This window comes from Mesoplodon bidens (genome assembly GCF_964165515.1).
Source record: "Mesoplodon bidens genome assembly, chromosome: 1".
Classification (NCBI taxonomy): Eukaryota; Metazoa; Chordata; class Mammalia; order Artiodactyla; family Ziphiidae; genus Mesoplodon; species Mesoplodon bidens.
Window position 1 is genome coordinate 23,503,823 of NC_138176.1, and position 24,391 is coordinate 23,528,213.

Sequence of the window (24,391 nt, forward strand, 5' to 3'; positions counted from 1 at the left end):
TTCTTTTTTAGAACTCAACTATCACATTTTATCAGAACGTACAGTACTAATGTGACATTCTTTGTGAAGTAATAACGGTATCATTGGCGCAAAGCTCAACATTGCTTTCACACAGATGATCTTATGTGATCCCATAGATACCTTTACCACCGATCAGCGGTGTGACCTTGAATAAATCACCTCATTCCTCAAAGCCTCATTTCCTCTTCTGTCAAATGGAAGTAATATCTATCTGAAGTATTTTAACTTCTTTTAAGTAGTTTAATGAGGTAATATATTTTAAAGGTTTAGTGGAGTGCCTGGTACATAGCAGATGCTCAATACATATAAGCTTTTTTATAGTATCACTACCCTCAGTGATGAAACGGAGGCTCAAAAAAAGATTAAGTGAGCTGTGAGATCTTCAAGTTGGCATCAGAGACATGGCAGAAATGAAACTCAAATCCATCTTTGGAGTTAGGCCCCATGGGATACTGTGATTATAGTATATATTTATGGTTTGTTTTTCCTTCTTCTCATGGCATGAGTGGGATTCACTCAACTCACTTTCTTCCTCTTTTCTGAGGAAGTACACACATCCACAACATTGACAAAGGTCAGGTTTAGGATTTGGTCGTGGCTCTTCTTGTGGAAAACAAGCATGTGGTTCAGTATCCCCACACTCAGCCCAGCATATCAACCTGCCCAGATGCATGCAGAGGGTCACAGTAATGGGAACAGAGTCTCACAGCGAAATGGTGTTTTTTAGTTTGAGATTCTCTGAGTTAACTCGAAAGAGAGGGTTGTGTTCCATAGTCCCAAGAGAAATCGGAAGCAATCTTCCATAAACTTTCTTTCTTGAACTGCCTTCCAAGGAGTGTAACCGATATGTAACCCATATGTTATCATTCCTGGTGAATGTTACTGTTCTGTGCCTTACAGGGTTTGGCAAAAAGAGTATTGACTGAATTATCATTATTATTACATAATAGGTAATAGGTTGTGTTTTCTAAGGCTATTAAGAGAAGTTTGAAGGACTGAAATTGTTTGATACACTTCTTGAAAACTCTTTTTCCCCCCTGAAAATTCAAAATCTTTGAGTCCTCATTAAAAAAAAAAAAAAAAGTTCAAAAGTAAACTTACAGAAGACAGTGCAAAAGTTTCTCTCCAATTTCATTGAATCAATATTCAGGTCACAAGAAGATGGTCTATTGTCCAAATGGTCTCCTGGTCTCTTAGTATTGAATGACCCTCCTTCGTGTTAATGAACATGGGTGGGTTACTGAACATTAGGTGAGCTTCACTGAGTTTGGGGGAGAGGGTGAGAGTGGGACTTAGGACAAATGATTGCTCACTGGGTACGTCTTTCTACAGACTCTTTTCTATCGGTGTTTACTTGATTGAACCTTTTTCTTTTTAATAACTTTCCTCTCCTTTTCTCACTGTTGTTCGTACTTCAGTGACTTCCTTTTCATGGGTCATTCTGGGATCCTGTGTAACTTTCCCTAATACTGTCCTCTAAATAGTTGCCCATTGCTAAGCATTTGTTGCTTTCACCCTCAGCTCATCTGGGAAGGGTAAATGTCCACCTCACATTGGGAATAGGCAACTCTTCCCTCCACATCAGTCAGCCAATTATTTACTTGCTCTGATTATATTTTGCTTAATTTGTTTTTTATATCGGAGCCAGAGTTTTGCAGATAGCCTCTTATACTATTTATAGATAGATTTTTGTTTGAATAGAGTGGCTAGATAACTAGAGTGCCCAATTGCTGCTATTGTTATTTTTCTTTGTCATTGTCATTATCACTATGGAAATTACTTATTATGCACCTGTGATATGGGCATCTGGATCTGAGTTAAGCCTTGAGCAAAGCAAGAGAGATATCCCTAGTATATTACCTCTTCTTGATTCCAGTCCATGAATGACAAGGAGTAGACAAATGAGCAAACAAATAATGAACAACACATAAAGTAAATACTCTTTGCTTTAGGACCAAAGAAATGGTGGGAAAAAATGTATGCCTTGGGGTGGTGAAGCTGCCCCTTATTAATAACTCCACCCTGCCTAAATAGGTAGATAATGGAATTCCAAGAACAACACACCTAGGAAAAGAATCTGGAAGACTAAATAGTAGGTGCATTCTTCTGGGAGGAATGTTCTGAGTAGACACCTGGAAGGATCAGAAAGCTGTCAAGCAGTGTTTTGTAGAATTACATCATGTAACCATATTTTGAATCTGGAGCAAGTCAAAGAGAGTGGAGATGCATTTGATGTTTGATGACCCTGAGCTTTCAGAGGGACTAATACCAAAAAAAAGGTAGAAGTGACATATTTGAAATCTATAAATTGCATTTCACGTTCATTTATCACCTCTAGGAAGAGCAAATAAAGTTTCTTCCTTCCCCTGAAGTGGATGATGAACGATTGCTTAGAATTGGGTGGTTAAGAGCCGGTGTCACCATTACTGACTTTCTACGGAAAACAGTTCACCTGTAGATGCAGTGAGTGCAGCACACCCTGCAGGACAGGAGTAAACTGGTTCTAATCACTCATGGGCTGATCTGAACAGAGAATAATTACTTTCCTGTTAAGGGCAGACTCTTCCCATTGTCTCTACCCACCCCACTTACTTCCAAGTAGAACAGCAGAGATTTGTTTCAGAGGACTCAGAACTCTCAGTGTCACAGGGATCCATGAACTGCATTTAGCAGAAGCAGGGATGAAGAGGACTCATTCCTTTATTCATTCATTTGTTCATTTACAAAGATGTATGGACCTACTATGGAGCAAGCTTTATGCTAGGCAAACAAGCCCTCTTTTCAGAGAGCTCACTTCAGGAATCCTGCAGAGTTTGGAGTCATGCCTTTTATGAAGGTCTTTTAAAGTTCTGTCATTCAGATCGTATTCCAGGATGCAGAGGATTAAACACAGCAAAACACCATTTATTCAGAGTCACATGAAAAGCCAAAAGAAGGGAGCTTCCCTGATGGCGCAGTGGTTAAGAATCTGCCTATGCAGGGGACATGGCTTCGAGTCCTGGTCTGGGAAGATCCCACATGCCGTTTAGCAACTAGGCCCATGTGCCACAACTACTGAGCCTGTGCTCTAGAGCCTGTGGGCCACAACTACTGAGTCCGCATGCCACAACTACTGAAGCTCACACGCCTATAGCCCATGCTCCACAACAAGAGAAGCCACCACAATGAGAAGCCCGCGCACCACAACAAAGAGTAACCCCTGCTCGCCACAACTAGAGAAAGCTCGCATGCAGCAACGGAGACCCAATACAGCCAAAAATAAATTAATTAATTAAAAAAAGAGAAAAAAAAAGCCAAAAGAAGATAGCCAATGTAAATCAGCAAAAACAGGGACCACTGAATATATTTAAGGAATGTAATCTATTATTTTTTGAGGAATATTCACTAATTTGAAGTTTCTGTTTTGATAATATTTCCTAGTAGAATACCTTCTTGAGAAGATAGAACTTTATTTATAAAGAGCATCATTTTCGTCTAAAGATTGGATCACACTTATCATTTACACTGTATCTTTTTTCTCAAATGGGTTAAACATTTTCTATTTAGGTCTTACTTAAATTCTTTATTTGCTAACTAACATATTTACTTTTCATAACCTACAACATGACAGAACAAACTTTAACTCATTTGAAATATAATTACTAAAAGATTCTAATTTGAAGACTGAAATAATAAGATTCCACTAATCCAGTTAATAGTTCATTAAGCACTTACTATGGTTCAACCACTGAACCAGTTATAACCTAACTGTGTTGAAGCTTGTGATTAAGCAATTAAAATACATTGTATACAGTGGTGTGTATTAATGTGTGTGTATGCATTTGTGTGTTTTCAGTTCAGGTGGAAATGAATATAGGCCATAATATTAAATGAAAAAAAAAAAACAAGCAAAAACTCAATCCGTGATATGATATGTAGCTGCGGATAAAGAAGTAGAAGGGGGCACAAACATGGTTTCACTTGTTGATGGGATAGGGTCAATTTATTTTTCTTTGTACGTTTGTTTGTTTGTTTCTTTATGGCTGCATTGGGTCTTCGTTGCTGCGCACGGGCTTTCTCTACTTGCGGTGAGCAGGGCTACTCTTCGTTGTGGTGCACGGGCTTCTCATTGCAGTGGCTTCTCTTGTTGTGGAGCATGGGCTCTAGGCCCGCAGGCTTCAGTAGTTGTGGCTCGTGGGCTCTAGAGCGCAGGCTCAGAAGTTGTGGCGCACGGGCTTAGTTGCTCCGCAGCATGTGGGATCTTCCCGGACCAGGGGTCACGGCATGTCCCCTGCATTGGCAGGCGGATTCTTAACCACTGTGCCACCAGGGAAGTCCCTATTTTTCTTTTATTTTGAATTCTACTGGCAGTCTTACAAAGTTATTTTTGCAATAAAAAATGGCTAAACCAAAATGGATCCAGACTGACCTGTTTGTTTTGAGTGGTTTGGAGAAGAGATTTGAAAGAGGAACCACTGAAGTTTTGTGTAATACAGATACATCTATAAATCTTACAGGGGGAATATCCTGACATCTTCTATAATTTCCAAAATGTCAAATTCCCAAATAGAAGGTTTTAGGTGAAGACTGTAAAGAAATGGTGAGGGCTTCCCTGGTGGCGCAGTGTTTGAGAGTCCGCCTGCCGAAGCAGGGGACACAGGTTCGTGCCCCGGTCCAGGAGGATCCCACATGCCGCAGAGCGGCTGGGCCCGTGAGCCATGGCCGCTGAGCCTGCGCGTCCGGAGCCTGTGCTCCGCAATGGGAGAGGCCACAACAGTGAGAGGCCCACGTACCATAAAAAAAAAAAAAAAAAAAGAAATGGTGAGATTTTGGTCTACATATTTTTAGTACCCAGAAGAAAAGACTGAGGAAGCCAGGAGTTTTATTTACTTAATGTTAAATAACCATATGTTTGAAAATATTTGTATTATTCTACCTCCCCCATCCAATAGTACTTGGATGCAGAATATCTCATACAGTTTGATGACTCAGAGTATAAATGAGTATCAGAAGTATTTTAAATAAATGATAAATAATCAACTTGATTTGAGGATATTCTGTAGGCCCAGGGTTTTTATTTTGATGAAGTAGTCTGCCAGGAGAAGGAGGTGGTGAGATCCGCACTTGTGGGAAGAGAGTAAACATATTCTGGTTTACAGAGAAATAGAAAAGCAGGGTGGGGGATGGAATCACCTTGCCTGAGATAATAGATGCTCTATAAAATTGAGCCTCTTCATATTATCATAGAAATTATTTGCTGGCAGTAGTGCAAAAGGCTGTTATATATTATTGTTATTTGTGGTTGGAGACACAAAGCAATATGATCGTTTGATGACTTATTTGTTTTTGGAAAATGACAGCTTTTGTGTGCCAGTAAATATGAAATCCCCTGGAAATATTCTTGTGAATTTAGGAGCCATCTGACATACAATAGACTTTAATGATGACACGGAAGTTGTACTTAGGAGATTACCTGATGGTTCTGCATCAGTTATCCAGAAGGGGAACACTGTCTGCTTGGTGACTACAAGACAGAGAGACGTATAACTTTGTCCGAATTTATGGTCGATGGACAGTGGCTTCACCAGAACATGGGAGGGGAGGCAGTTAGTCTCCAGTTTTGTGTGTGCTCTCCATCTTGTCCAGAACAGAGCTGACAGCCGCAGCGTTCCGCTCACTCCACTTCATCCGTCCCTTTCTCCTCTTCGAGAAGCGCAGGGTGAAAGAACAGCAAGGAACCTGAAATTCATCCTGGGTAACATAAACACAGTTCAGGCTGAGCGTGTCTGGTGTGCGATCGTCGTGTGCCATTTGCAGTGATCGGACACCACTTTGGAAGATGACACTAACTATCCTGAGGTTTTAATACGATTGCCTCCCAATGCCTGAGAAAGCCCTGTGCGTTTGCCTGGCACTCTGTTCTCTTATGACAGGGCTCTAGTTTTTTGGGGTTTTTTTTTCTTCCTTTCTCTCTCTGTCTCCTTTTCCTGGAACTGCCACACCCTTAGCTGGTAATCTTTAAACCCTGGGCTGCAGTGATCACTCTTCATATGGCCACACATTAAGCACATCTTTCATGCTTCTCCAAACCAAACTCAGAAAGTGCCAATGAATAAGTTGTTGGGGAAGAAGTCAGTGGGTAGCATTAAGGCCACCTGACTGGAGGCATTAGGTGTGCACTTTGAGCGAAAGGCACCCTGCAGAGTCGGGAATGAGGTGTTTTATCACATATTCCTAGAGGCGTAAAACAAGAGAGTAAAAAGCCGTTTTCAGAGCAGCTCCTCCACCTTGCTCCTATTGTGGATTGTTCACACTGCTATGGCCAAGATTAACCCTCAAAAGGGGAAAGTCCCAAGCCTCTGGAGCTGTGAATTTTTACATGAGTATAGCATATTCTCTTGTCAATAGGCCAAAGATGGAGGAGGGCATCCAATGACTTTTTCCATGGAACTTACATTCATATCTGCTCAAATTACTCTGGGCATCTTTCTAGATCTATGCGACTACTCTGAAAACTTTCCATTCATTCCTTTAACTTTCGTTCATTCATGTCAAATATTTATTGAATATATAATATATGCTGGACCTCATTCTAGCTGCTGGGAAGGCACTTGTGGGAATAAAAATAGAGAAATATCACTATTCTAATGGGTTTGTGTTCTAGAGAGAATATATAGACAATAAAGAAAATAAATAAGTAAACTATTAATATGTTAGCAGGTGGTAAAGGAGCCTTTGGACAATACCCAGAGCAGGCTTTTGAATGCACAGTCTTTGACTCAAGACTCAGAAAATCAGACTAAAGGCAGGATGACATGGGATATTGTTGATGTGAACAGGAGGGTTTGTAATGGAGAGAAAAACCAGTGGACTCCATCCTCTTTCTACTTCTTTCCACCTTTCTCACAAAAGACTGTGACAAGTTTCATCCCCCCAAAATGGAGACTAGACAAGGCGCAGCAGGAAGGAGGGCTGGGGTTAGGGGAACAATGGGAAATATTTCAGATTAAGGGAGTAACCTTGGGAAAAAAAACCAAGGAGCCCTATAGGAGGGAAGAAAATGCACTCCTACATTTCCTCCTCCTTCCTTTCAGTCTGTCCTGCCTCTTTCATTTCTTGGTGAAGAGTTTCATGGCCTTGGTCCAAGGTAGGAGAGCAAACTTGACAGAGTCAAGGTCCTTGTTTGGCCAAGCGTTCTTTGCCTGTTCCTTTTCCCTCCCTTGTCAAAATTTAGCTCATTTTTAAGCCTTGTAAATTTGCACACTTACCTCTCTGTTGTTTTCTTTCCTGAACAATTCTCTGCCGCAGATTATGTTGCTCACAGACCCGGAGATTGAGAGCAGCTTACTGATCAGCTCGGACGAAGGGGCAACCTATCAAAAGTACCGGCTGAACTTTTACATCCAGAGCTTACTTTTCCACCCCAAGCAAGAGGACTGGATTCTGGCATACAGCCAAGACCAAAAGGTGAGCATGATCCCCTTGTTCGAGACAGTGGTGCATGGTTGTCCTAGGGAAAGACCACTACTTAGTCATGGCTACATTTCTTCTCAGCTGTCAGGTTTGTTCTATGCAGCAGCTTGAACCCTGTGCCGGTGGGGCGAGGGGCAGCCATGTGGATCTCAGGCTGCTTGTTTGAGCTGTGTAAGCATCTGAAACAGCACACAAAGGAAAAGCTAGACCCTAAGGAAGACATTGTGGGGAAGTAGTTCTTACCTGGAAGCTTCAGGCCATCAGGAAAGCCCCAGGGAATTTGAGACAGTGCTTTGTGTATGTGAGATGTGATCATTTTTTTTTGGAATAAAGAACCCATAGCTTTTCTCAGAGCCTTAAAGGGAAGGATGACCCTGAAAGAGTGAAGAACATTAGCTAGTGATATGCTAAAATAGTGAGAGAAATGTACATAGAGAACATTCAGAATCAGGCAATCTCAGGACTTTTCTTTTCTTGGTGGTTAGGCTGAAGGATAGGTCTATGTTTTAGGAAGGCATTGAATGAAGTTATGCTATTGTATGTTTATCTGTGTGTATATATGTGTGTGCATGTACACGCAATATGTATATGTATTTTATGGGATAAATGCTATAAAATATATCATGTAATCTGTACTGCAGATACATTATAAAATACATGTAGCTCCAGCTTTTTTTTTTTTAAAGACTAGATCTTTTTTTTTTTTTTTTAATAATTAATTTATTTTTGCTGTGTTGGTTCTTCGTTTCTGTGCGAGGGATTTCTCCAGTTGCGGCAAGTGGGGGCCACTCTCCATCGCGGTGCGCGGGCCTCTCACTATCGCGGCCTCTCTTGTTGCGGAGTACAGGCTCCAGACGCGCAGGCTCAGTAGTTGTGGCTCACAGTCCTAGTTGCTCCGCGGCATGTGGGATCCTCCCAGACCAGGGCTCGAACCCGTGTCCCCTGCATTAGCAGGCAGACTCTCAACCACTGCGCCACCGGGGAAGCCCAGTAGCTCCAGCTTTTAAGGAACTTACATTTTTCAGGTAGAATGTAAGGCTAGCAACAGCAAATACAATCAGATTAGAATTAGAGGAAAAAAGTATACAAAGGCAAATGTGAGAGAGGCTCTAGCCATAAAAGCCAAAAGGAAAATAGGTAAAATATTCGAATGCTCTTTGTGAAATGCATGGTTCAGTGAGGTCATTCTGAGAATTATCCTCAGAGGAATTATATGTTACAAATTACATATATTTAAAGAAATACTGGACTTCCCTGAGTGAGGAGAATATTCTAGGGTTAAAACCCTAGAATACTTAACCAGGTGGTTAAAACCGTCTGGGCTGGTATAGACGTGTGGGGTTCTTCCTGAAGGGAGGGGAATAGTATAAACAACTTTTCAAGGTCTCTACTGACATGAGCATTTTTGAGGAAGCAAATTAAAATTCTTAGGTTTGGAGTTTTATTCACACTGGCCTTACTGCCAAATAAAATGCACATTAGCCTAAAAATAGGGAAGACGTACAATTAGTATTTTTTTCCTCTCGAGCAGCCTGGCTCCCCTTTCAGCAGAATGTACATTTTCATTCCTGGAGTCAAGCCACAGTGCATCTAGTCCAGGATGGTGCAGTTACCAGAGGCAAAGCTGAGCAGCTCAGGACACAGAGTATTAGTCATTTAATCCACTGGGTTTTTGTATTTTATTGGACAGTTGGTTAATTTTCCCCCTGATGCCAGAGGCACACTGAGGGCCAGATTTACCTGGCTAAGTGAAAACTATGCATCTTTGCAGTTGTGTCAGAGGAGATGCCCCAAAATTTAACCCTTCATGTGCCAGTACTTCAGACAGCGATGCCATGAGCACTGTGGCAGAACGGGTAACTCTGGAGGAGTTGGGACATGTGGCTCCGACTCAGCCACATTTGGGAATTGGTACTTGGGGTTGGCTTTCTTTGCCTTAAAATGTGTTTGTGTGGATAGTTATAATTGCAGGTGCACTTCCAATGAGATTGAAAAGAAAAACAACCCCACAAATATTAGACTCCATGTCTGTTTTATGTGCTCAGCATGATGCACTGTTGGTACAAAATAACTATATTGAGGAGTATTCATTCCATCTAGGGAAAGAATATAAATACCTGTGAGTTCAGTAGTCCAAGAGGGACTAAAAAGGCAGATAGATCCTTCATTCACACATGGTAGATACCCAGTCAGAGTAGCGGATGGATTATATAAAATTGGCAGCCCAAGTTTAGGAGATGGAGATCTTATAAAATGATTTCACCTGGACTTTAATGAATGTCGTATTTCTGTGGGGGGTGGAGGGGGTGCTTTTTCCACAAGAGGGATGTCATAAACAATAATATAAAGTTGTAAAGTTAGAAAACTCATGTAAACAGGATTGTGAATGTGTCTATTTGGCTGAAACTGAAATTTGGGAAAGTTATACATGTACTCCTGGAACCTAATCTTAATTTTTTTGGGACCACTTTGACTGTTAGGCAAAATAATTTTTGTTTTCCCAATTAGGAGCCTTTTGAACATTTTGGTCAGTGGAATTATGTGTTCAGAGCTATAGATTACAAAGATTAATCTGGTAGTAATATTAGAATGAACTGTGGTGCTGTGAGGTCAAGACCAAGGAGACCAGTTAGGATGGTATCACAGTAGTCTTGGTCAGGACCAAAAAGTATCTTTTGTGACCACAGACCAAATGAATTCTATCATTTTAGAGGTAGAAGAAGCCTTAACAGTCTTTGCTCTGTATGTAGCTAACAAACCAAAAATCTTAGACGTTAGTGAATTTTCCCAAAGGGGAAAACCACTCATTGGTGTCACATGTCTAAGTTCAGCAATTGGAATTTGAATACGATATTTAGTAGGGTTCACTACTAAATGGATGGTGATATCTGGAGATTAGCAAAGGGGCAGAAGCCAGCCTTTCTGCTAAGCTCTCTGTTTCTCCAGAAGACAATGAAGGAGAAATCATCCTGGGAAAAAAGAATTATAGATCACCTGCTAATATGAGTAGGGGTTGGGGAAGGGCTCCACATATCAGGGCTTGAATCACAGCATGAGGAGTGGGGCATTAGCGGGGAGGGGAGTGGGCTGCAGCCATCCAATGAGCCATTAGCTGGTGGTGTTGGCCCGGAGTCAAGTGGAGAAGGTCTATGGCCACTCACGCGGGTCAGTGATATGGAAATAATAGCTGGCAATCACCCACGAATCACGGAGCTTTGAACCCTGATGAGATGCAGCAATGGGCCCTAAGGAAGGCCCTGTGCTAGTGTTGGCAGGCCAGTGACTTTTGGAAATGGGAACACTTATTCTTTCATGTAAGGATTGTTCATCAATATGTCTGTGACAGTTGCTACTGTTGCAGAACTCTCAGCAAAGATGGTGGCTTTGGTGCTAGGATTCCCTTTGCCAGATGCTGTTTTCAACCAGCCTGTGGTGAACAGAATCCTCAGGTAGAGAGCACCGTCTGTTAGAAGTTATTGTGTTGAGGTGGCAGCTCCGTCAGGACTCACCTGTGCACAGTCCTCCTCTCCTCTCTTCCCTTGTTTGCTGTCAGTCTTTTGAGGCATATGCTCCCCTTTTGAATACATAGCCACCTTTACTTTTCCCTTATTTCCTTGCCATTGCCTTCTCTCACCTTTAGTGAATGAGACTTTGAGGTCCCCGAAGACAAAGTCTGGATCTCTGGCTTGCAGGAAAGAGCCCATGTGGTCTGTGGCGTTCTGCTCCAACTGCATTTCATCTAGAGTGTCTGGACTCTCAGTAGAGGCTTTTTGATGTGAGCATTTTAAGGGACTCAAAAGAGTTTGGTTGAACAGATTGTGCTTTCTGGCCCAAGACAGAGTTTTACCGGCCATCATTCCATAGGAAGCCAGATTTAAAAAAAAAAAAAAAAAAAGGCTTTTAACCAGGGAGAAATATGTATGATCAAATGCTCTCAAAATTCATAAGATCAGGTTATTTTGATATTTTAGCCTTTTTTCTTATTTTTTCTTAGAGAAATCTACCTGTGATATTAAATATCTAGGTGATTGCCAAGAGGTAAAATTTTTTTGAATGAGCATGTGACTCTCCAGCTACCACTAGAATGACTGAAGAGAAAAGGTTTGGGACCTTTTTCCCTTTGAAGCTCTAAAAGAAGTAGCTTGACTTCTTAAAAAGCCCTGTTGGGGGACTTCCATGGTATAGACACAGGCGATAGACTCCTTGGCCTCTGAAGGGTCTATGTGAGGATGTGCCTTTGGAAAGCCCTGGAATTTTCAGAAAAATAAGCATTATAGACATTATGGAAACATCATGCCAAATGGGCAGAGGGATACCTGTTATGTACAGCCACACCTTTTAAGCTTCTTACAAAACAGCAGTGAATCACTGTGGATGCCGTGAAGAATTCCACAGCATTTATGCCAGGACCACCAACATCTCACTCTCCATTTTTTAGTTTTGTTATTTCTGTAATTAAGCAGTAGGCAAACCAAACATTCTGCTCCTTCCTTTTGTTTCTTGGCATTTGGAAACTGAGCAGCCAGGAGAACAGAGGTACAGAGCTCTCGCTTCCTTCCTTGTTTCCCCCCCACTTTCTTGCCTCAATACAGGAAACCACCCAAGGAAGGCTTAGCAGCAGGCCAAGTGTGCCAGATTACATCTTTATTTTAATTTGGCAATAAACTAGTGTACAAACTGTGCTAGGAAACATTGCCTCCAATGGCATCTCTCCGTCTGTCTCAAACACCTCACTAAACATGATGTGTTGGGAGACAGTGGAAATGAGGGAAAACAAAACGCAGATGTGACTGAAAGAAAACAACAGGAGAAATGTGTAAGAATAGGCATCTACCTCAGCTCTGCTGACCATCCTGGGGCGCTAGGCTCGGGGCCTCTCTGTTAGGGGTTACACCGTGGAGCGAACTGTATAGGGGCGAGTCTGCAATGTTGTGAAGCCAACGTGAACGCTCCTGGGCCTCAGAGTGCGTCACAGCTGGGGAGCAGAGACCCCCTTGCTCGGCTTATCCAGGCGGCAAGGCCTCTCCTACGGATGTACCTGCTGCCCCTGACCATGAGCGGGAGGGTCCACTTTTCTCCAGTCCTCTACGGTGAGCTTTTTCTCCCCACTCTGGATGCCCAAGCCCTTCTAGACCGTGGACTCAGGTCCTACACAGATAAGCAAGCAACTAACTGAACACGGCGGCTGGGTCTGGGCTGTGAGAAGCTGGAGAGCAGGTGTTCCTTCAGGAGGGTGGGGTGTGGTGGTGGGTCTTGGTGAGCTCCAGCCTGCTGTTCTTGCCCCCGAGGACAGCTCATTCAATGTCACCAGACTTTTCAGAGTTTTTCGAGAGAAGTAATCCTGCTTTGTTTGAGATATGACATTTTCCTATTTTTAAGTGTTTATAACTAACTCAAAAACTTAAAACAGAAAGCCGTTCAGGGCAAGTCAACCTCATCTGCTGCCTTGTCTTCGTCCCCAGATCACCTTTTTTCTTATTTCTCTGTCTTTCCCATTATCTTTGTTTTTCTCCTGTTCATGGATCTTCCTGTCAGTTTTATTTCAGGAAACGTTCCATTGTTTTGTGAACTAAAAAAAAAAAAGCATACAAATGAGTGATCAATTCTGTGGAGGGAGGACAAAACCCTTAGGACAGTTTCGTGGGTCACCTTTCATTTTGTGGCAGTTCTAGAATATTCATGAGTTTGTGTTGTCTCACTTGTTCTGGAGCCCTGAGTCAGCAGTCCAAGTAATACCATGTAGGAGCTTGCAGGATCTCTGTTCTCCTCTGTATTCCAAAGTATCAAAGTTTATGAAAGAAATAAGAAATCCTAAGGCTTGCACGGTGGCCTCACCTTCAGTATTTTGGTAAATATGTGTAAGATACACTTAAAACCAAAACATGGCTTTAAAGGAGGAAATCACGTTTTCGTAAGGAAACCCTATTCACAAATAATTGAAACCCTAAATATTAACAGTGGTGTTCTCTGTATAAATGAAGGCAGAGTTTGAATTAAAATCATATATTGATAGAAAAGGAAAATTATACTGCCAGTGTATTTGAGAGCATACAATAGAATTTTAGTAACTTGCATAAAAGTAAATTTTTAGAAGAAGAGCTGCTTTTAGCTTTCTCCCTTCTTTCTTTCTACCAGTCCTGCAATTTTATTTAAACAGTTTCATATACATTTCTTTAAAAAAAAAGAAAAAAAGAATGCAACTTTCTTTTTAATCTTTCCTACTTTTCCTGACTGAGCACTAACAGATGGCCATTGCTTATCACGACAGCTTTGAATGCCAGGAATTCTCTGGGAAATAATGACTGCTTGATAAGGGAAGAGATGTCAGCATTTTCCAAAACTTAGTCATATTGGTTTCTCACCAGCAATAGACAGCACAGCAAGTGAGGCAGGAACATCAGCTCTCTACTCTGTCAGGCCCTCCAAATGGCCATGTGACCTTCAGCAGGTCATTTAACTTTTAGAGTTTCGCCAGTTGTGAAGTGGAAGCAATAACAGTACCTGGCTCACAGGACTGTTTGAGGATGCTGTGATAATGTATGTAAAACACTCAACACAGAGCCTGGCACATGGCTAGCACCACATGAATGCCAGCCAATGTATTATTCAAAGACCTAGGAGAGAGCCACCTGGTGTGGCATAACTAGGTTTAGACTCAAGGCTTCCTTAGCCGTAATCTGGTGTCTTCCCAATACATGACGTTATACGTATTTAGTCAACGTTGAATGTCCCCTTAGACAATCACTAAAAGGTACCACTGAACCAGAATGAACAGAGTAAGCAAGAACCAATATATGGTACTCAGAAAATATTATTGTAATAACAGTAAGCCATTAAATATTAAAGTATTTGCCTTTACAGCAACTCTGTTTGTTTTTGAGTAGACCTAGCAGCCCCTTAATGTCAAAAGGGCAAGATTGAAATGAAAGATAAATGGATCCTTCAAATTCAACCCCCTGGGGATATTCAAATGATTTCTGCACAAGCACAAACACTTAAGAAACTGATACCTACCTAATGCCGTCACGTTTCCCAAGGCACTACACTAAAAGGCACTCAGTTATTCATAACAAATATGTGGAGCATTATATACCATGCTGCTTCGGCAAGATTTCCATGTGCTTGAAATTTCCCAATGTCAGAGCTGATTTCTAATCTCATGAATATGTAAATAATTTAAGTATTCAAGTACAAAACTGGCAATTAGAGTGGAAACCAGGGAGCTTGCTGAAGGTCAACCCCAATGCTTGTTTATAAAACAAATTCTCCAGCTGAAATGCCATCTTATGCAAACGAGGAAGGCCTGTGTTCACTTTAGCTAACTTGTTTAACCAGGTTGTATCATTATTTTTCAATTGCTACCTGAAGCAGTTTGATCTACCCGTTCTCAAATTTGAATGAAATGAGCTACAAGCAGAAGGAGAAATGGACATTTTTGAATGAGTGATTGGGATTAAGGTTTGGACAGATAGAATTATGCTTTTTGGTAGCTATTTAAACTTTGAAATAAATTACATTTTTGCTTGTGCAATTTTTTAGCCAGCTATTTTGATCTATTCTACCCACCAACACTTGTCTAAATGGATTAAGATGCCTCCTTAATCCAGGCACCAGTCTGGGAAAGTTTGAAGGACATTTAACATCCTAAGAGGGCATGGACCTCTTTCTTAAATGAGCTCGAGGGATATCCAGAAAAAAACTTATCTCTGAGTGTGGCCCTTTAGAATCTAGTAATGGTAAAATTTTCTTGTATCCTGCCTTGTCAAGCATGGTTGCTGCCAGCAGTGTTGCCAAGGAGGGGAGTGGTTTGAGAAGGAGGGAGTCTTGGCCTTGTAAATAGACATATTTTGTGAAGTTATGACTCTGTAGGTTTCATACTAAATTTTTTTTTAAATGTTATCTGTTCCAACTTCCTCCCTTCAGTATAATAGGATATTGTAAGTTCAGATTACAAATGGCACATTAGGTGTTCCAAGAGATCCAGAGGCCCAGCCAGGATCTCATAGCTGGCAAGAGGAAGAGAAACCAGAAGTCAGCTACCCTTCTAAAATGACCAGGTCCCTTTCCTGAGCTAGACCCTTAATATAAAATACCATGAGATGGCTTTCCCAGGACTTCCAGATGGGAGAATTACCCTCCTCACCCATCCTTGCTTGCTCTTCGGCCCCTTTCCACACCTCCTTTTCCCTTCAAGTGAGAAAAGCCTACTTCCCGAGCCAGTGCAGTGTGTTCCCTCGCCCCTGCCGCTCCCACGCGGGTCCCCCCTCCAGCCATCGCTACTGCCACCACCTCGGTTCCACTCAATCGATTTTTGCTGCATGTCAACACTTATTACTGAAGAAGTGAAACATTTCCTCACCACCCTCCTGTTCTCTTTGTGAACAACAACATGCATTTTCCAAGAAGTTAAGTGAAACTAAGGATCCAGTTGGTGGCCACTGAACAGAGCAAAGGGTTGGGTCCTCTAATCTTCACGAGCAACAAGGACATTTTAATCGTAATGAATGGTTCAAGTACTAATATCCCGCTACTCCAGGTAAAAAGAAGAACATAGGCCGCAATTCAGTATTTATTGATATAAAGGATTCTTGCCAGAATGGTGAGTTCCGTCAGTGTATTAACATTTTTAGATTGCAAAGTATAATCTGACTGTGAATAGCAGGTGATTAATATACCAGAATAATACTATCAGAATCAGAGTGGATAAGAATGTTTTTTTGGCCCTGCCTGCCTGCCCTCTTGCTGTGTTCCTGCTTAGAGAAATTAGTCCTTCTTTTCCAACTTAGTCACTGGAAAGAAGTTTCAGCCTGAGAGCTTGCAGGATCTTAGTTCCCAGGGTGGAGGTTGGGCCCGAGCTCCTGCGGTGGGAGCTCTGAGTCCAAACCACTGGACTAACAGAGAACCTCAGACACCAGGGAATATCAGTCGGAGTGAGGCCTCCCAGAGGTCTTCATCTCAGCACCAAGACCAAGCTCTAGCCAACTGCATACAAAATCCAGTGCTGGACATCTCAGGCCAAACAACCAGTAAGACAGGAAAGCAGCACCAACCATAAAAAAAAAAAAAAAAAATGAAATGACAAAAAAATTTGTTGCAGAGGAAGGAGCAAGGTAAAAACCTACAAGACCAAATTAATGAAGATGAAATAGGCAACCTACCTGAAAAAGAATTCAGAATAATGATAGTAGGGGTGATCCAAATTCTCAGAAACAGAATGGGAAAAATACAAGAAACATTTAACAAGGATCTAGAAGAACTAAAGAGCAAACAGTGATGAAAAACACAATTACTGAAATTAAAAATACTCTAGAAGGAATCAATAACAGAATAACTGAGGTAGAAGAATGGATAAGTGAACTGGAAGATAAAATGGTGGAAATAACTGCCAGGGAGCAGAATAAAGAAAAAAGAATGAAAGGAATTGAGGAGAGACGCAGAGACCTCTGGGACAACATTAAGTGCACCAACATTCAAATTATAGGCATCCCAGAAGAAGAAGAAAAAAAGAAACGGTCTAAGAAAATATTTGAAGAGATTATAGTTGAAAACTTCCCTAACATGGGAAAGGAAATAGTCAAGTCCAGGAAGTGCAGAGAGTCCCAACAGGATAAAACCAAAGAGAACCATGCAGAGACACATATTAATCAAACTATCAAAAATTAAATACAAAGAAAAAATATTGAAAGCAAAAAGGGAAAAGCAACAAACAACATACAAGGAAATTCCCATAAGGTTAACAGCTGACTTTCAGCAGACACTCTGCAAGCCAGAACGGAGTGGCAGGATATATTGCAAGTGATGAAAGGGAAAAACCTACACCAAGATTATTCTACCCAGCAAGGATCTCATTCAGATTCGACAGAGAAATTAAAACCTTTACAGATAAGCAAAAGTTAAGAGAATTCAGCACCACCAAACCAGCTTTACAACAAATGCTAAAGGAACTTCTCTAGGCAGGAAACACAGGAGAAGGAAAAGACCCACAATAACAAACCCAAAACAATTAAGAAAATGGTAATAGGAACATACATATTGATAATTACCTTAAATGTAAATGGATTAAATGCTCCAACCAAAAGACATAGACTGGCTGATTGGATACAAAAACAAGACCTGTATATATGCTGTCTACAGCAGACCCACGTCAGACCTATGGACACAAACAGACAGAAAGTGAGGGGATGGAAAAAGATATTCCATGCAAATGGAAATCAAAAGAAAGCTGGAGTAACAATTCTCATATGAAACAAAATAGACTTTAAAATAAAGACTATTACAAGAGACAAAGAAGGACACTACATAATGATCAAGGGATCAACCAAGAAGAAGATATAACAATTGTAAATATTTAAGCTCACAACGTAGGAGCACTTCAATACATAAGGCAAATGCTAGCAGCCATAAAAGGGAAAATCAACAGTAACATATTAATAGTAGGGGACTTTAATACCCCACTTTCACCAGTGGACAGATCATCCAAAATGAAAATAAATAAGGAAACACAAGATTTAAATGACACATTAGACAAGATGGACGTAATTGATATTTATAGGACATTCCATCCAAAAACAACAGGATACACTTTCTTCTCAAGTGTTCATGGAACATTCTCCAGGATAGATCATATCTTGGATCACAAATCAAACCTTGGTATATTTAAGAAATTGAAATTGTATCAAGTATCTTTTCTGACCACAACTCTATGAGAATAGATATCAATTACAGGAAAAAAAACTGTAAAAAATACAAACACATGGAGGCTAAAAAATATGCTACTAAATAACCAAGAGATCACTGAAGAAATCAAAGAGGAAATAAAAAAATGCCTAAAAACAAATAACAATGAAAATACGACGACCCAAAACCTATGGGATGCAGCAAAAGCAGTTCTAAGAGGGAAGTTTATAGCAATACAATCCTACCTCATGAAACAAGAAACATCTCAAAGAAACAACCTAAACTTATACCTAAAACAATTAGAGAAAGAAGAACAAAAAACCCCCAAAGTTAGCAGAAGGAAAGACATCATAAAGATCAGATCAGAAATAAATGAAAAAGAAATGAAAGAAATAATAGCAAAGGTCAATAAAACTAAAAGCTGGTTCTTTCAGAAGATAAACAACATTGATAAACCATTAGCCAGACTCATCAAGAAAAAAGGGAGAAGGCTCAAATCAACAGAATTAGAAATGAAACAGGAGAAATAACAGCTGACACTGCAGGAAAACAAAGTATCATGAGAGATTACTACAAGCAACTATATGCCAATAAAATGGACAACCTGGAAGAAATGGACAAATTCTTAGAAAAGCACAACCTTCCGAGACTGAACCAGGAAGAAATAGAAAATATAAACAGACGAATCACAAGCACTGAAATTGAAACTGTGATAAAAAATCTTCCAGCAAAAAAAGGCTCAGGACCAGAGGGCTTCACAGGCGAATTCAACCAAACATTTAGAGAAGAGCTAACACCTATCCTTCTCAAACTCTTCCAAAATAGAGCTGAGGGAGGAATACTCCCAAACTCATTCTATGAGGCTGCCATCACCCTGATACCAAAACCAGACAAAGATGTCACAAGAAAAGAAAACTACAGGCCAACATCACTGATGAACATAGATGCAAAAATTCACAACAAAATACTAGCAAACAGAATCCAGCAGCACATTAAAAGGTTCATATACCATGGTCAAGTGGAGTTTATCCCAGGAATGCAAGGATTCTTCAGTATATGCAAATCAATCAAATGTGATACACCATATGAACGAACTGAAGGATAAAAACTATATGATAATATCAATAGATGCAGAAAAAGCTTTTGACAAAATTCAACACCGATTTATTATAAAAACTCTCCAGAAGGTGGGCATAGAGGGAAACTACCTCAACATAATAAAGGCCATATATGACAAACCCACAGCCAACATCGTTCTCAATGGTGAAAAACTGAAGCCATTTCCACTAATATCAGGAACAAGACAAGGTTGCCCACTCTTACCACTATTATTCAACATCGTTTTGGAAGTTTTAGCCACAGTAGTCAGAGAAGAAAAATAAATAAAAGGAATCCAAATCGGCAAAGAAGTAAATCTGTCACTGTTTGCAGATGACACAATGCTATACATAGAGAATCCTAAAGATGCTTCCAGAAAACTACTAGAGGTAATCTAGTAATGAATTTGGTAAAGTAGCAGGATACAAAATTAATGCAGAGAAATATCTTACATTCCTATACACTAATGTTGAAAAATCTGAAAGAGAAATTAAGGAAACACTCCCATTTACCACTGCAACAAAAAGAATAAAATACCTAGGAATAAGCTACCTAAGGAGACAAAAGACCTGTATGCAGAAAACTATAAGACTCTGATGAAAGAAATTAAACATGACAGAAACAGATGGAGAGATGTACCATATCCTTGGATTGGAAGAATCAACATTGTGAAAATGACTCTACTACCCAAAGCAATCTACAGATTCAATGCAATCCCTATCAAACTACCAATGGCATTTTTCCCAGAACTAGAACAAAAAGTTGCACAATTTGTATGGAAACACAAAAGACCCTGAATAGCCAAAACAATCTTGATAAAGAAAAACAGAGCTGGAGGAATCAGGCTCCTGGACTTCAGACTATACTACAAAGCTACAGTAATCAAGACAGTATGGTTCTGGCACAAAAACAGAAATATAGATCAATGGAACAGGATAGAAAGCCCAGAGGTAAACCCACACACAATATGGTCACCTTATCTTTGATAAATGAGGCGAGAGTATACAATGGAGAAAAGACAGCCTCTTCAATAAGTGGTGCTGGGAAAACTGGACAGCTACATGTAAAAGAATGACATTAGAACACTCCCTAACACCATACACAAAAATAAACCCAAAATGGAGTAAAGACCTAAATGTAAGACCAGACAGTATAAAACTCTTAGAGGAAAACCTAGCCAGAACACTCTATGACATAAATCACGGCAAGATCCTTTTGGACCCATCTCCTAGAGAAATGGAAATAAAAACAAAAATAAACAAATGGGACCTAACGAAACTTAAAAGCTTTTGCACAACAAAGGAAACCATACACAAGACAAAAAGACAACCCTCAGAATGGGAGAAAATATTTTCAAATGAAGCAACTGACAAATGATTAATCTCCAAAATATACAAGCATCTCATGCAGCTCAATATCAAAAAAACAAACAAACAATCTATTCCAAAAATGGGCAGAAGACCTAAATAGTCGTTTCTCAAAAGAAGATATACAGATTGCCAACAAACACATGAAAAGATGCTCAACATCACTAATCATTAGAAAGATGCAAGTCGAAACTACAATGAGGTGTCACTTCACACCAGTCAGAATGGCCGTCGTCAAAAAATCTACAAACATTAAATGCTGGAAAGGACGTGGAGAAAAGGGAACCCTCTTGCACTGTTGGTGGGAATGTAAGTTGATACAGCCACTATAAGAGAACAGTATGGAGATTCCTTAAAAAACTAAAAATAGAACTACCATACGACCCAGCAATCCCACTACTGGGCATATACCCTAAGAAAATTGTACTTCAAAAAGAGTCATTGACCACAGTGTTCATTGCAGCACTATTTACAATAGCCAGGACATGGAAGCAACCTAAGTGTCCATCAACAAATGAATGGATAAAGAAGATGTGGCACATATATACAATGGAATATTACTCAGCCATGAAAAGAAATGAAATTGAGTTATTTGTAATGAGTTGGATGGACCTAGAATCTGTCATACAGAGTGAAGTAAGTCAGAAAGAGAAAAACAAATACCGTATGCTAACAAATATATACGGAATCTAAAAAAAAAATTGGTTCTATTGAACCTAGGGGCAGGACAGGAATAAAGGCACAGATGTAGAGAATGGACTTGAGGACATGGGGAAGGGGAAGGGGAAGCTGGGATGAAGTGAGAGAGAGTAGCATTGACGTATATACACTAGCAAATATAAAATAGCTAGCTAGTGGGAAGCAGCTGCATGGCACAGGGGGATCAGCTCGGTGCTTTGTGACCACCTAGAGGGGTGGGATAAGGAGGCTGGGAGGAAGCCACAAGAGGGAAGGGATATGGGGATATACGTATGCATATAGCTGATTCACTTTGTTATACAGTAGAAACTAACACAACACTGTAAAGCAATTATACTCCAATAAAGATGTTAAAAAAATTCTATGAGATAGAGTCACAAATTCTCATCTGAAAGGCTCTCACTCTCTTGACTTGCTTAATTCCAATGCCTGCCTGGCTGATCTAACTATAGTCATGATGAGACAATGTCCCAGAACAAGAAGACTTGTGATCCAAAGCCAAACAGCCTCCGCTACTCCAGGAAAGGCCATGCTAAGCAATATCCAACCTCAGAGGCTGGGGACATGGACGCATTGTTTAGGGTCCTTCCTTGGCTGCCTGAAAGTCAGGAAGAAAAGAGCAATCACAAGTTCTCTTTGCCATTCCTCCCTTCCTCAGGGCCTGTGGAAGCTCAGGCTAGAGGCAATAATCAGCAGAAAGGGGAGAGTTTGAGAACTAGTATTGACCTTTTACTCTGTGGCAAGCCTTATGCCAGACTTTTCACATTGATACCTCAACTCTATTCTTACATGAAACATCAGACGTATCATTATGCCAGTTAGAATTTGGGGAATCTGAGACTCTGAAAGGTTAAGAACATTCCCAAGGTGGTTGGTGGAGCCACAGGAGTCTTATCCAGGCTTGAGCCTCTTCACTCAGTCCTCGCTCCACCAAAACACTTGCCTCCCTACAAAAGCCATTGCGGTACTTTTCTTTTTTCCTTTTCTTTAATTGCCAATTTTTTTTCTATTTTTATGTAACCATCTTTCCACTCTCCAACCTACCATGAGACCTGTTCCCTCTGACAGATGCACTAGTACACATTTCAAGAGCTGAGTTTCACAGCAGAGAGAAAACTGTTGTTTGAAGATCACACAGCAGAGGAAGGGAGAGGGAGGGACCGGCATGTCAGAGGGGAATTACCCCTGTCTGCTTCCCAGGCAGCCAGCAGTCCCTTGTGAACCCTTGGACCAGCTTGTGACTGAAACACTGTGACCCTTGCTCATCTCTTCCAACCTTGCACCAGCTCTAGTCCCAGGGGTCTGTATGTAACATCTCCCCCTGCCCAGGTAAAATGACTGGAGCTTTCAGAAGTGACCCTCTCTGTAAATCGGTGCAGTCACTATGGAAAACAGTATGGAGATTCATTAAAAAACTAAAAATAGAGCTACCATATGATCCAGCAATCCCACTCCTGAGCATTTATCCAGAAAAGATGAAAACTCTCATTCAAAAAGATAAATGTGCCCCAATTTCATAGCAGCACTATTTACAACAGCCAAGACATGGAAGCAACCTAAATGTCCATTGACGAATGGATAAAGAAGATGTGGTATACACGTACACACACGCACACACAATGGAGTATTTATTACTCAGCAATGAAAAAGAATGAAATAATGTCATTTGCAGCAACATGGATGGACCTAGAGGTTATCATATTAAGTGAAGTAAGTCTGACAAAGACAAATATCATATGATATTACTTATATGTGGAATCTAAAAAAATGATACAAATGAAGTTATTTACAAAACAGAAACAGACTCACAGACATAGAAAACAAACTTATGGTTACCAAAGGGGAAAGGGGGAGTGGGGGGAAGGATAAATTAGGAGTTTGGGATTAACAGATACGCACTACTATATATATAAAATTGATAAGCAACAAGGTCCTACTATACATCACAGGGAACTACATTCAATGTCTTGTAATAACAAGACATTCTTTCCTATAATGGAAAAGAATATGAAAAGGAATACATATATGTAAAAAGAATATGTATATGAAAAATAATATATATATATGCATATATATAATTGAACCACTTTGCTGTACACCAAAAACTAACACAACATTGTAAATCAACTATACTTCAATAATAAGTAAATTAAAAAGCAAAAATAAATAAATAAATAAAAATAAATTAGTAGTCCTTGGAATGATTAGATTAAATATCTGGATATTCCAGAAAAGCATCTAAAGCCCATCGTTCAAATTTAAGACAAAATTTATAGTTCCCTGTGTGTATATAGCACAGGGAACTATATTCAATATCTTGCAATAACCTATAATAGAAAAGAATCTGAAAAAGAGTATATATATATATATACACACTCATATATATATATATATATATCTGAATCACTTTGCTGTACACCTGAAACTAACACAGCATTGTAAATCAACTATATTTCAATTAAAAAAAATGTGACCTTCTCTTACACTCTACTTCTAGTCAGATTTTTTTCCTTTTAAAATTTTGTTTATTATTATTGTTGTTATTGCCTTTCCTCCTTCCCACACCCAGGGGCCCTGACTCACCCAGGCACCCGTCTCTTCCCTGCCCTGATGCAGTCACCTAACTGATCTCTCTCCTCTGTTCCATCTTCACACGGCTAATGGATCCATCTTACGGAGGCACACTTCCAGTTATGTCCCAAGTGACAATTTTCTCCTCCTGCTTATTTTTTTTATTTTTATTTTTTTGCAGTACATGGGCCTCTCACTGTTGTGGCCTCTCCCGTTGCGGAGCACAGGCTCGGGACGCGCAGGCTCAGCAGCCATGGCTCACGGGCCCAGCCGCTCCGCGGCATGTGGGATCTTCCTGGACCGGGGCACGAACCCGTGTCCCCTGCATCAGCAGGCGGACTCTCAACCACTGCGCCACCAGGGAAGCCCCAACCTCCTGCTTATTTTTGTCTCTCAAAGCCTGCTGAGCTTCATCATATATTCATTTAAATAATGGTATGATTACATGGTTATTGAGGGCTATTCATTTTTTCCCATCAGTGTCTTGATTTGGGGGATCTGTGATA

General features: G+C 40.4%; 1 protein-coding gene across 7 annotated transcripts in view; it reads left to right on the forward strand.

Moving 5' to 3' along the window:
• SORCS1 (sortilin related VPS10 domain containing receptor 1) overlaps positions 1–24,391 on the forward strand; it is a 575,706-nt gene that overhangs the window by 357,538 nt on the left and 193,777 nt on the right. For all 7 annotated transcript variants that reach the window (XM_081221934.1, XM_081221935.1, XM_081221930.1 and 4 more), the window contains exon 4: positions 7,309–7,467. In XM_081221934.1, the coding sequence (XP_081078060.1) occupies positions 7,309–7,467 (159 nt within the window). The remainder of the gene's footprint in view (positions 1–7,308; positions 7,468–24,391) is intronic.